Here is a 14,022-nt window from a genome sequence, read left to right on the forward strand (position 1 = left end):
GTCAGCGAATGTGCTTTCAAATTAAAAGTGCTATGTCTCACTGTCTTAAACTTGCTGGCAGTCCATTAATTATTAAATCAGGATTAGTGCTCCAGCTTCATTTATTAATCAGACAAGTTGACAAAACTTTGTTACTTTAATCAATTTTCTTAGTTTAATAAATTAGTCGTTTACATATTATTTATCCAATCTGAGCTGTGCAGAGCTCAAGGTGACATCTTTAATGTGTAGTTTTTCCAAATGTCCAAACCCCAAACACAAGAAATTTATTTACAGCACAGTAAACTTTAATGCAGCAGTATAACACGCTGTCGTAAGCAGAAATCGATACTGAGTGAAAAGACTGAGCGGTTTCTTCTAGTCAGCACGGCCCTTATTTTGAAATTGGTAGCAGGAAGTGGTGTATTTGCATACTCTCTGACTTGACAGTTTCCAGCCTCAATAAGAGCTCGGTGATAACATGAACTCAGACACGCAGGACCAGCCCGAAGGCGTTTAGAGAAAAATCCGTCGTCTTGCTTTTTGCTGAATTTCAGCGGGACTGAGTTCAGCCACAGTTTCCGCAGTTTTCGTGCGCTGTGACGGAGAGGAGCGCTTCACCTCAGCCTGAGGGTGCTGTCACCTCACAGTGATTCCTCCCCTCAGAACTTTGAGCCACTCTCTGTCTGAATTCGTTCCAAAATTGCCGCAGCAGTTAAAATGCCTTTTATCGAGCGCGTATCGGACTCGGAGTTGGAGCGTGTGGCTTTGGAGCGAGTTGTCCCGGCCCTGCTGACTTACGGCTTCTGCTGCGTGGATGATTTCCTCGGGGAGCCGGTGGGGGACGCCGTGCTGGAGCAGGTGAATGAGATGCACCGCTCCGGAGCGCTGCAGGACGGCCGGCTGGCCGGCTCCGTCCCCGGCATCCACCGGAGGAGCATCCGAGGGGACAAGATCGCCTGGGTGAGCGGGTCGGAGCGCGGCTGCGAGGCGATCAGCTTCCTGCTCAACCTGATCGATAAGCTCGTCTCCTTGTGCGCCCGCCGGCTCGGGAACAAGGCGATCAGGGAGAGGTCCAAGGTAAGAGAGGCCGGCTAGGAGCGCGACATGGGTCAAGTTCAAGTCTGGAAATCAGGCTTTAGTCTGAAAGAGCTGAGAGTCAGAGTTTGATTTTTAACGATCTGTCAGGAGACCGTTAAAGAAGCAATGGGCTCAGTGAATAAAATAATCACTGGGTGTTTGATAAACATTAGGAACAACTTAATCTTAGTGACTTGTTCCAGTGGCATGTCTGTAGGTCTGTCAGGTACTTTCAGTTTGATTTCTATAATTACTCTTGAGTGACTGTTTTTGCGAAGGTTTTGAAAGCAGGACTTTTACTGATGATGGGGTGTTTCTGCTTTTCTGTAAGTTAGAATCATTTTTCCACCATTGCTGACGTGATGTTTATTTGTAGATGTAAAAGACTGAAGCAAAGGAAAACAAGCAAATGTAAACAAAGGTATTAAAGTAGACAGCACATTGAGCTGTGAAGCTTAAAGGCCCTGCGCACCTGCACAGGTGGTTTTCTGTGAGGGATTAGACCTCTGCTCAGGGTCATGGTGGGAATCAGGTGATCACCGGACCTCATGCCTACCAGGAGCCTGGCAGAGATGTGCACGGCCTCTGGAGGAGAACCCTGCGTTTACTGCGTTTTCAGTGTTACTTTGTGATTCAGAGCGATGAAGGAAGCGCTTGGTCTCATTCCTGAAGACGAGGACGCTGACGTGTGGTCAGTGTCTGTGGCTTCTCTCTCTGTGACAGAGTAATGGCTGCAGTGACAGGAAGGTTTTAGATGCGTGTCAGTCAAACGCCTTTCTTCTGCTTGCACACTGGACTGGACTCGAGGTGCGTGCAGGTGATAGAGATACAAGAGAACCTGTTCATTTTGGGGCTTCCTGTTTGTCCTTTAACAGCTTACCACAGATCACGTTCCTGCTCAGACTGTGTAGACACATGATGTGATGTGAACAACAGTTAAAAGTGACATTTTTCATGTAGTGTTAATTAGAGTGGACAGTTGTATTACACCCTGTATTTGCTGCTTTTCAAATTCAAAGAAGAGCAATGAGCTCAACAGGAATCTAAAAAAACAAACCTCTGTTTTCTGCCTGCGTTCAAACCATCTTGACCAGAGCCGTTTTATTTAGCTCTTTCTGTTTCATATGGAAACGTGCTGGAGAGTCCCTCTGTGGACTTCCTGTTCTCTGTACTGTGTCGGCCTTTTGGCAGCAGTCCAGTGACCCAGTCTGGGCCCTGAGCCAAGGCTTCAGAAACCAGACCACGCTCCAGGAAGGGCAGGAAATTTACTGGACCTGTTCTGGTCCTCTGGATGTTGTCTGCTGCCGTGTGTTGATCACACAGAGAGACATGTTGATGGTGTGTGGACGGGGGCTGAATACTGGGAATGCTCGCTAATATCTGCTCCCAGTTCTCCCAGTGTGGAGTCAGATGTTTAGAATGTGAGCATGTGTGCCTGTGTATGAAAGAACAGCGCAGTTCTAAACAGGATACGAACATGTACTACTGCTAAATATAGGACTAAAAAAAGTTTTCCCGAAATAAATGGTTCAACTTTTCAGCTTTTATTTTGAAGTGTAGACCTTCATTGTGAAGTCACAGAGCAGAGCGTTGTTCAGAGGTGAAGCATCGAGTGCGGATCTTCATCCTGACGTTACAACTGAACGCATGAAGTCCCGTCACTCAAGGCAGCAACAGTTAGTTGATTAATCGATTAATAAATTGCCAAAACATTAAGTGGCAACTACACTGAGAGCAGAGTGATGTGTTTATCATCTGACCCTCATCATGTGATTATTTTTGGGTTTTGGACAGCTGGTCACACAAAACGAGACGTCACCTTGGACTGTGGGAAATTATAACAAGCATTTTCACAATCGAGAAAATAATCAAGCGGATAATCAACTTAATTTTAGTTTTTGAATGTTAGCAAGAAAGAAAATCACAGACTTTGATAATGATCCGTTTATCTTAACTCTCTCTTTTAGAAATATTGACCCACTGATCGACTTGTTTTCATGGTTTGTCTGTTTCTCTGTGTTTTTGCTTCTTGTCTGATTTTCAGTGAGACTGTCGATGACTTTGCTCAGTTTAGTTTCTTTTCTCTTCTGAGAACTGGTAACGCGAGCGACCGTTAACGGCAGACACAGAACGAAGAAGCAAGACGCAGCAGGTCGAGCAGCTAAATGAGACTCTGCTTTAAAGCAGTGATTTATTCATTCGTCTTTCACATTGCTCAGTTTTTATTCAGGATAAAATTAGAACATATCTTGTCAGAGTTTTTGTTTTATAAAGGTTAGTTTTTGGTTTTTTTCCTGTGTTGTGGAAAAATGATCAGTGAATATTTGTTTTCCTCGTTTTTTGTCAGCAAAATTAACTCTGAGATAATGTGGTGAAAAACGAAGGCAAAAAAATATCTGTATAGTTAGCACTGTGTATCTCACACACACACACACACATATTTACACACACTCCTGCTCATAAAGGCATGCAGATGTGGAAGTGGACATTCTCACGTACACATTCACCCACTTATTCAATTATTCACTCCCTCACTCCTCCTCAGTGCTCACTAATGCTCTCTCGCCCGCTCACGCACGTACACACACTCACTGATTTACAGTATCGTTACTTCCGTCACACAGACACACAAACACTCACATTCCCAGCATGTCCGCCCATCCTCACGTGCAGCGGTGTACAGTAAGCCCTTATCACATTTGTGTGTGTGTGTGTCTGAGTGTTATCAGATGGAACTTCTTAAGAAAACAGGTCAACCTAGTAAAATGGGAAACACACACAGGTATCTGCAGACGATGCAGGAGAATAAACATTACGAAGATCAGCAGGATAAGAAGCTTTTGTCTTCTCACGGTTTGAGTGGAGAACAGTAAAAACTTTGAGCGAACATGTTCTGTAGTTTAAGTTCCAGCAGCTTCATCAGTGCATCATGTGACCCGCAGCTCGAATCCTCGTTTCCCATGTTTTGATCGTTTTTGTGCTGTTTGAGATTTGGAAGCGTCGTGTGCTCCTCTGTGAGCTGAGGCCATCTCCAAATCTACATGTAAGCTTTGGAATGTGAAATAAATTCTCATGCAGCTAAAACAGCTGCACGAAAATAAAACTCTTACGATGCAGCACTTTGGTTTATTTCGTTCAGTCTAAAACATGAAGTTAAAAAACACGTTAATATTCATGATGTTTTAAAACAAGTATAAACTGAAGTAGTTGCATAAGAACTTTGGTCTTGGTCGTTCCTTCAGCCCGTTCCTGCTGTGAGGTGATACGTCTCTAACAAGAAAGCACCGAAGATTGAAACTGAGCAACATTAATATTGGAAAAGCAAAATGTTTTAAAACATTTAAATTTTAACCCAAACAAACTCCACAGCCTGTGTGGGCAGAAGAAATATTACCTATATACATATGGGCATAAAAGGACTGTTAGGTGTGAGCTGTGATGTTGTCTAATGTCTTTCTTTGTCCAAACAAAAGTCCAGAACCCTCGTTCCTGTAAAGACTGCGTTTGTCTTTGAGCCGTTTCATTGTTTAATTCTGATGATGTTTAAAAGGCTCTGAGAGGAAAACTCTGCAGTTCATCACATGTAAAAGCACAGGTCAGAGAAAAGCCAGGAAAAACAAAGTTTAAATTCAGAAGCGTTTTATCTTCGTTCCTTGTTGATCACCTCGTGACCTTTCAGATTTATCGCGTGACCCCTCTGAAGAGTCCTGACTCTGCAGGTTGGGGACCAGTCGGCTGAGTCGGCTGGTCTCAGGTGGATGGATCCAGTTGAGTCCTGGTTGTTGTGGTGGGTCCAGGCGGAGCTGCAGCCTCACGCTCCACACGTAGCTCTGTCATTAAACCTTCAGCAGGCTGGAAACCTGCCAAACAACTGCACAGACCTCATCACACTCCCACAGTCCCTCTCTCCCCCCCTCCCTCTCTCCCTCCCTCCTTCCCCCCTCCCTCCCTCTCCTACTACAGAGATAAGATAAAGTTAAATTCAAAACAGCCCTCGAAGGCGTTTTGTTTTGAGTCCTTTTTTTTTTTCCCAGTGTTTTCTCTCGGCCCAGCCCTCCTCGGTTTCAGCACATATTTTCACTCTGCAGCAGCTCAGTTGTATGATGATGATGATGTGTTTGCGTGTATGTACGTGACTCAGTGGCGGCGTGTAAACAAACTTGCGTGATTTCCCTGTTTCCCCTCAGCGCAGGCCGCCTGTGGTCTTCGGGGCAGGTCATTGGCTCTTTATCAGCGCTGAGGGTTTGTCGTCATTGGCAGCCGAGAAGACCCGATGCTACGTGCAGCTCTGGAGTCGCTTGCACGCACGCTAATGGGGGCTCGACTACCCCGCCCCACCCACCAGCCCTCCCCTTTTCGAATTAAGAGCGATGAGGTTTGAAAAGGGAGGGGGGCACGGTGTTGGTGTGGTTGCATGTGATGCGTGTGTAAACACGGAGGTCAGGTGGTAAATGCTTACGTCAGTGAGGTTACTAAAGGTGGGCTGTGGTTGATGTTGCGTTCAGGGACCTGTGTGTTTGATGAGGGTTAATCTACACTGTGACCTTCCTGTATGGAGTGGTGCGTGTGTGTTGATGATTGTAAAGAAAAGGAAGTGAACAGGAAGTGAGATTTTGTGGAGCGTGCAGAGGCGTAGAGCTCCATTTTGTTTCACAATATGAGGTGTTTCATAATAAAAGCCCTAAAGACAAAGGGCATGTCACCCGTAACGTGGCTGTAAGTGATGCTGCCGACATCAGTCAAGTCGTAAACGTGTTGTGGTTTGATGCAGTTTTCTCTCTCTCTCTCTCCGTCTTATTTAGCATCCACACAAAAGCTGCGTTCGCACATTAACCAGGTACACGCGTGCGTCACAATAACAGCATTAGCGGAGGGGTTGCGTGTAATCTGTGTGTAACAGGCGGGGTCAGGTGGCAGCGCTGACGTCAGATGATGCAGTTTGGTTTAAATCAGTGTTGTTGTTGCTTGTTATTGTCTGTTAACAAGGCAAAATCTCCCCAACCCTGTTCGATAACGGAGCTGAGTCATAAAACATTTTCACACGCACATGGAATATGCTGTTTTCTCTTAAATGTTTTATTTCTTTTTTAAATAGAAACGTCAACACTTGTATGTCATAAAAAGTTCTATTAGTGGAACCAAACTATTTAAATTAAAGTTAAAAAACTAAAGACGTTTTCTACTTTAATCGTTTTAGTCCTGTAAAATAAAACGTGGCGTCTTTTGCTTTCAGTAAAGTTCAGAGATTTTTTTCCACTGATCTGTCATAAGACAAATGTCTTTTCAAAACTACAACCATCCCCATGCGTTCTGTAAAATTCTCAGTTGCCGTTTTAGCTGACGGTGTGTTACCGTCTTTGTTGACATTTGTTTTGTTATATTTTACTAAAGATATTAATCTTTTCAATAAGCAAAGAAAAACAGAGCGTCCTGTTCCGTCCTTCCTGTGTAGTGTAATCACCTTTACTCATTTACATTAACATCCATAAATGCTGATATAACTGTAATCAGAAAATTCAGCTGTTGTTTTCTATTAAAAACTGTCCCGGTCTTTATGAATGACTGTTTTAATTTCCACGTTCTTAAATGGCTGAACACTCTTATCTCTGGTTTTAGTAAAAAGCCCCATTTTTCTGTAACGTCTTCACATCTGAGCCACAGGCTGCAGCGACCTGTCGGACAGCTGAGCCCGCGTACGAGTGAAATGACCAGCCGTGACCCTGGGGGCGGGGAGGGGGGTCGTGTGTGTTACAGACAGAGGATCAGCTGTTTGTGGCGGCGTCTCTTTGTTTTTCCTGGAAGGAAATCCACCGTTTGAGCCTTTGTTGACTTTGACACAGAGTCTCATGTCTGATAATCGTCTGCTGCTCTCAGCTTATCAGACGCTTCCTGTTTGGGTCACAAGGTTGAAGTGCTGCAGGGACACAGGGGACACCCCCCCCCCCAGCCTGAATTCTATATATGATTTTTAATTCTTTATGTTGTTGTCATATCGACACATCGACAATTAATTAATTTGATAACATCCCCAGTTTTCAGACTTTTCAAAACTGCTAACAGTTTCTTTTTCTTGTTGATTGGATTTCTGTAACCGTCAGGAAACATGGTTTTATTTCAAATATTTAATCAAATAAACAAAAAAACAAATTGAAAATAAAAGGAAAGAGATAACTCTCACAGATATGTTGTTGTATATGTTTATGTTTTGACATAGTTTCAGTATTTTTCTTTCACTTTAAATATGTTTTCAAACCTCTGACTTTTCTCCTGCTTGAGTAAATGTTATTAAAATGGTAACAGGTTCTAAACTTTGGGCAGATATTTGTGTGGTTTTTCCACAAACAGCATCAGAAAACATTCAATGACTGACAGAGGAGCTGTCAATCATTCTGGGAGTCACAACAGGTGGTGGGCGGGGCTACACTCTGATTGACAGGATGACACCGGGGGTGTGAAAACAGATTCCTGAGTCTTTACACCGTCGCTCTCTGCGGAGTCGTTCAGACTTCGGCTGCTCTTATCACTGCTGCAGCTACAAATGTGGCTGATCCAGTTTCCTCCGAACACTGACCAGCTGCACGTACACACACACACACACACACACACACACACACACACATACACACACACACACACACGCAAAACATGATCACGCTTCTATGCAATTTGTGTACGTGCAACTGAAGCTGTAATCACAAAACCACAACACACACCCCTGATTTTCACAAGAATTATTAGCAAATAACCTCCCACACGGGCACACACACACACGCACACACACACACGCACACACACACACACACACACACACGCATAACTGTGAACATAACTGATCTTCATGAGTTTGACACAGTCTGTGTCCAAACCCTCATGGTCTGTGATTCATAAATAAACTCCAAATTTAACTTCATATTCTTTTAATCATCTTTTTTCCCTTTTATTTTTCATCTTGCTGCAGTTTTTTCAGATTTCACCCAGTGAGTCATGATACTCGACGTCTTGGTTCTTTAGAAGCTGTAAAACATTTTCAGTTGTTTCTTCATAAACCTGTTAATGTGTTTCCTGCTGATGCCTTTATTTCTTTTTTATTTATGTCTCGTTTCAGTCCTGTACAACTGTGTTACTGTAAGAGTTGTAATACTGAGGTCTAATTAAATGTGTGTGTGTGTGTGTGTCTCTTTAGGCCATGGTGGCGTGTTACCCAGGAAATGGAGCAGGTTACGTCAAACATGTGGACAACCCGAACTGTGACGGACGCTGCATCACCTGCATCTACTACCTCAACAAGAACTGGAACGCCAAGGTGCGTTTGAGGACCTCTGTTTGTTAGGGGCCTTACATTCTGTCTGCCTGAGGGTGCTGTGACCTCTGACCTACAGTTACTAATTTGTTTTGATAGAGATGGAATTGATCAAATTGAAGAACGTGATTGAAATTCAGATTTTGAAAAGGGGAGGGTTCATGGCTTTGATGCCTTTGTGAAAGTTTGACGCGTCTTGACTTGATGAAATCGGAGGCAGAGATCAGGACCGATGGGGGCGTGTGACGCCTGAACCGATGAAAGCAGAAGTTAATGAGACGATTTAGGTCAAAAACAACTTTCAGAAGATGTTCTCTCTTATGTTTCATTTCACATTTAACAGTAATTTCCTGGCCTTTGTGTTGTTGTGTATCAGGAGCATGGCGGCGTCCTCAGGATCTTTCCTGAGGGGAAATCCTACGTGGCCGACATCACGCCACTTTTTGACCGGCTGCTCTTCTTCTGGTCCGACCGCAGGAACCCACACGAGGTGCAGCCCTCCTACGCCACCAGGTAACCAACCAAACTATCAATCGCCACACTAATCAATCAATCAGTTATCAGTCCTGTCAGCTGACAGAGGAGATTGGTCTGGTTCAGTTACCTGCTGAAACCAACGACAGTTTGTCTCTTCAACAATATTTTGGGGTTTAATAAGTTAAACATCCTCCATCTCATCCTCATATCTGCCATCAGGGATTATTGATTAATTGATTGATGACTTTTTCCTCCCAGAGGACTTTCAATTGATGAGTAATGAGAAATTCAATTGATGAGTCTCATTAAATCAAATTTTGACCTGAAAATAACCTTCGAGGAGTAAACTCGTCTAAATCTGAGCTCACTGAATCATCTGAGGTTCACCGAGTTATTTTCTTCTTTTTTATTTAAGTAATAGAAACAATATCAGTGTAAAAAGTTTTGAAAAACCCTAAAGTTAAACAGTCTGCTTCCAAAATATAAAGAATTCATGTAATTTAAATCTCCATGAACTGAAGCAGTCAGTCTGTGCTTCATGATTTTATCAGATTGTACGTTTGTTTGCTAAACTCTGCAAAGAAACTTCAGCCTTCAGATAAATGTAGAGGATTAAGAACAGGAACTGCACGTTAAAGTCTCAGTGATCAGAATAAAGAGCGAAGAACGAGTGAAACCACAGGATTTTAACTGACGTCACTCACAAACCATTTACAGCTGTTTTTACTGCACAAATAGTAAACAACAACTCCATTTCACTCATTCATGTTTTCTGATGCTGTGTGTTTACATCAGGAAACAGGCTCTTCATGTGATTAGAAACACAGATATTCCTGTGAATGTAGTGACACTTAAATACATGTGGTTAAATGAATCAGTGAAAAATACATTTGATATATTTTCAGTGATTTTAATTTAAAAAAGTAAACGTAAAATCATCTTTTCTTAATGTATATAAAAGTGAAAATTAACTGATGGAATTTTTTCCTTTATGAAACAAATAACCTCCATCTGTGGAGGACTGGCACCACCTGCTGGTGTGAATGTGCAATAACATTTTTTTTTTTTAAAAGAACAACAGACTTTTATTCTGAAGACAGTGTTCACTTCCTTTTTCTCTGTGTGTTCTCTGTGTTTTTGAAGTTCGGTCGTTTTTATTCAACTCACCGATTCCTTCGTTTTACAAAACCTGTTCAAAAGCAGAACGTCTGGAGTGTGTGTTTGTTTCCAGTCACTGAGCAACAAACAAACCAAAGTACTGACAGGAGAGGTCACAAGCCTGCTGACTTTCAAAGTAAAACCCTGAGCTTTGATGAACATCAGCGTCGTTTGTGTTTCAGGTACGCCATCACAGTCTGGTATTTTGATTCTGAGGAGAGAGCTGAGGCCAAGAGACGCTTCAAAGACTTAACAGGTACAAACACACACACACACACAAACTTGACAAATCCTTGTTTATTTGTATTCCTCTCTCTACAGTCCATGTCCAAAAATACTCACAGTACAATCAGATGATTACACCACATACAGGAAATGAATGTTGGAATTTATTTCAGTCTAAAAGTAAGTTCACTACGGAGGCCCTGAGGGGTCACAGCTCTGATCCACAGGAATTTACACAGGAAGCTAGTGTGTCTGTCCAGTGCTCTGCAGATGCCACACAAAGAGGAGATGATGTGACACTTTACCAAAAGCTAATGTTTCCTCCTCTTTTTAACATCAGAAAACTCAGAGTTTTACAGTCATCCTGACGTGTTATTGCTGCTTAACATTTCTTCATTAAATTATTTTAAACTTCTCGTTATTGTGCGTCAGATTTTCAGTAAGTACAGCTGTTCCATCAGCTCACTCCTGGAACAGAAACTTATCCTAACAGCTTGTAAACCGGGGGCTCGTCGGTTCTTTATGGCTCCTTTTGATTAATGGAAAATACAAATTACAGTTACAGCAATTTACAGCAGTTCTACACCAGTTCTACACCAACTAAGGCAACACTGCTAATACAATAAAAGCAATAAAATGACATTAAATCCTAACATCAAACTCAAACATGATGTATAAAACATTTACCAGTACAACATAAAAACATCAAATTGTTGGTGTGAAGACTGATCATGTAAATACAAGAGATTTGTGAAGAATCATAAGAAAACCTTTCAAAGGTTAAAGGCTTATTAATCCCCTTTTCTAATTAATGATCCCACTGCTTTCATTAATGCTTATATTGATTTTTCACTGACTTATCAGTATTTTGTCTGTTGTTATTGTGTAATATTCTTCTTAGTGTCAACAGATCCCACTTGCAGACCTACAATGTGTTAGTGTCTCAGCTTCTGTTGTCGGTTTGCCTCTGCACGTGGGATTCGTTGATGTGGAGAAACTTTCATTTAGTTTGACAGTTTTTTCCCTCCTCACCTGTTGAAGGGTTCATGTGCCGTGACTCAGATTCTAAATCCTTATTTGTAGCCTCATGTTCCTGCCTCTCCTGTGTTTCAGCGTCCTCCGGGCAGCAGGGCAGCAGCTCCAGCTGATGAGGAAACATTGCCATCTGGTGTTTGTCACCCTGAACTGCAGGAGAGGACGGCAGGATTCCTTCTGGCTCTCGAATCCTCTGGAAAATCTGAAAGAAAAGGGAAAAAAAAGTAGTTTCACTCCATCCTGGACTCTGGAGGAGTCGAGAGGGTTTTTAAGGTTTTAAGACCGATAAGTGTGCGTTCCCTCATCGCTCCAGCCGGCGTCCAGGACGGAGAGAACGACCTGCCTGCACTGCTCTGAGCACTCCTGGATGAGCAATGAGTTCAGGTGACCGGCAGCTGCTCAGGAACTTTCCCGCTTTACATGATGTTTGTGCAATGTTCTCTCTGCTGATTTCTGCTGCTGAGATGGAGGAAAACAGCAGACTGCACCTTTAAGCTTTGCCTTCAGCTCGCTTCACACAAGAGGAGGAGGAGAGATGGCAAGCGTTCATCAAAGTTTACGGACAGAAAGAAATTAGAGACCTGATGCCTTCAAACCAGTGACGGAGAAATATTTCACACTGTAACATGTTCTTTACAGATCTTTAGAATGAGATGAAGAACGTTAAAGAACTGTTCATGTCTGTTTACATCCCGACTGCGAGCTGGAGCTCAGGACTCTGTGAAACAGTGGTGAGACAACGACAACTGAAATGTCAGAAACCATGAACACGACTTGATGAGCGGGTCTGAGCATCAAACCTGAAACGCTGCTGAATCTTTTCTTTCCATGACACTGTCAACTTCAGCTCCACATTTTAGAGAGAAACGTTTTTCTCTCTGTTTCACGCCACGGCATTAGTCTGACAGCTGCTTCGTTACAAATCAACATGTTTGCTCACAAAACACACAAACTGCTCATAAAATGATGCTTTGTTAGAGATTAAACTCCCCGACTATTTCCTGGAGCTGAGCTGTTTAATCAGCAGCTGCTTTAATAATCATTCAAGTTGTTTTTTGGTATTTTTCATGGTTCCAGCTTCTGTTCTTATTATTTAAATTATTTTCATTGAGCAAAATCCATTTCCCAGGAAAGCCTCTGATAGGGGCTTAAAAGCTCCTAAAAAGCTGATGAGTAGACCTAACGTTTTTCTTATTCTAAAAGTCAAGAATAAACTTAAACACTAAATTCCAAGAAGATTAAGAAATTAGTCCTGTAAAATACAGAAATGAGAAAGATTTAAAAGTGATTTCAGACGATACTCAGTCCTGCTCCTCATGATACGACTTCATCTGCTCTGTTACTGGAACGTAACTGACGCCTGAAAGAAAACAGATATTATCTGAAGCTCCAGTAAATTCAGCGATGTGATGTTAAAACAGTTAAATTGCATGTATTCAAAGCAACAGGCCGAGTGTTTCGGGAGATCAATCTAAACCCCGTTCTGTTCTGAATGATTAGTGCAAATTTAAGGTCCAGATGTTTTGTATTTGTACGGTCTGAGCTGCTGTCCCACTGTTTCTGCTCTAAATTCTGCTGATTTTTAAAATGTCCACCGGGGTTGTCTCTGCTCGCTCCATCCTCCACTGATGGAGAAGGACGAAGAGGACACAGATTCCACTGATGCAGCAGATTTGATGGGAGGCGAGTGAAGCGGCTGTCACACAGAGCAGGTGAATAACTGATGCTTTGTTCAAACGGCTTTTCAGAGACGTTATTGAAATGGAGTCGGGCTCCTGAAATGATAACGCCCAGTGCTTACACCGACTTACACCGCCTTTAATACCGATCTGTGCTTTTCACCGCAGCCGGACCGGACAGCCTCAGCTAGTTTTTAACGTTTTAGAGTTGCTGCACTGTGTTTGGTGGAAGAGTAACAGAAACGTTTGGTCTGACATTAGATTCTGATTAAACATCTGCTGAAAACTGTAAACTGCCACAATATTTACAGACGTGTTGAATACAAATGATTTGAAGAACAAATGATGTTTGTTTACTGTCTCTGAATGTTCTCTGTGTGTTTTACACCACGCTTCCTCCTTCTAATGTTAGTTATTTTTTATATCATTAGCTTAAAAAGAATGGAAAACAGTAGTAAGTTCGAACGTCCACAGTCCACTTCAAAAGAAAAGGAAATTCGCACATAGTTTTACATACAACTGTGAAAAGATTCCTTAAAAGACGTGAAGACGACACACAGCAGGAGTCACGTGTCACATGTGAACTAACACTGACTTTTTTTGGCCGATTTTGTACCTTACTATACTATGACCGTTTTTTTATGACATTTTGAGGTCAAAAAAAATTTTGACTTTTTTTGGCCGATTTTGACGCCTTACTATACTATGACGTTTTTTATGACATTTTGAGGTCAAAAAAATTTTTGACTTTTTTTGGCCGAAAAAAACGCCTTACTATACTATGACGTTTTTTATGACATTTTGAGGTCAAAAAAAATGTTGACTTTTTTTGGCCGATTTTGACGCCTTACTATACTATGACGTTTTTTATGACATTTTGAGGTCAAAAAAATTTTCGACTTTTTTTGGCCGAAAAAAACGCCTTACTATACTATGACGTTTTTTATGACATTTTGAGGTCAAAAAAATTTTTGACTTTTTTTGGCCGAAAAAAAACGCCTTACTATACTATGACGTTTTTTATGACATTTTGAGGTCAAAAAAAATTTTGACTTTTTTTGGGCGAAAAAAACGCCTTACTATACTATG

General features: G+C 42.0%; 1 protein-coding gene across 1 annotated transcript; it reads left to right on the plus strand.

Annotated features, from left to right (window-relative positions):
• The first annotated feature begins 443 nt into the window (after positions 1 to 443).
• Positions 444 to 13,264, plus strand: egln3 (egl-9 family hypoxia-inducible factor 3). The gene is made up of 5 exons (XM_041061473.1): positions 444 to 1,059; positions 8,243 to 8,362; positions 8,736 to 8,872; positions 10,177 to 10,250; positions 11,333 to 13,264. Exons 1-5 carry the CDS (start codon positions 700 to 702, stop codon positions 11,365 to 11,367), a joined length of 726 nt encoding a protein of 241 aa, XP_040917407.1. The 5' UTR covers positions 444 to 699; the 3' UTR covers positions 11,368 to 13,264.
• Positions 13,265 to 14,022: the final 758 nt, after the last annotated feature.

The sequence above is a fragment of the Toxotes jaculatrix genome, chromosome 17, assembly GCF_017976425.1.
Source record: "Toxotes jaculatrix isolate fToxJac2 chromosome 17, fToxJac2.pri, whole genome shotgun sequence".
Classification (NCBI taxonomy): domain Eukaryota; kingdom Metazoa; phylum Chordata; class Actinopteri; family Toxotidae; genus Toxotes; species Toxotes jaculatrix.

Coding starts and splice junctions, on each gene's coding strand:
- egln3 (XM_041061473.1), top strand. CDS start 700: ATGCCTTTTATCGAGCGCGTATCGGACTCGGAGTTGGAGCGTGTGGCT. Junction 8,873..10,176: donor CAGCCCTCCTACGCCACCAG/GTAACCAACCAA, acceptor TTTGTGTTTCAG/GTACGCCATCACAGTCTGGT. Junction 10,251..11,332: donor ACGCTTCAAAGACTTAACAG/GTACAAACACAC, acceptor CCTGTGTTTCAG/CGTCCTCCGGGCAGCAGGGC.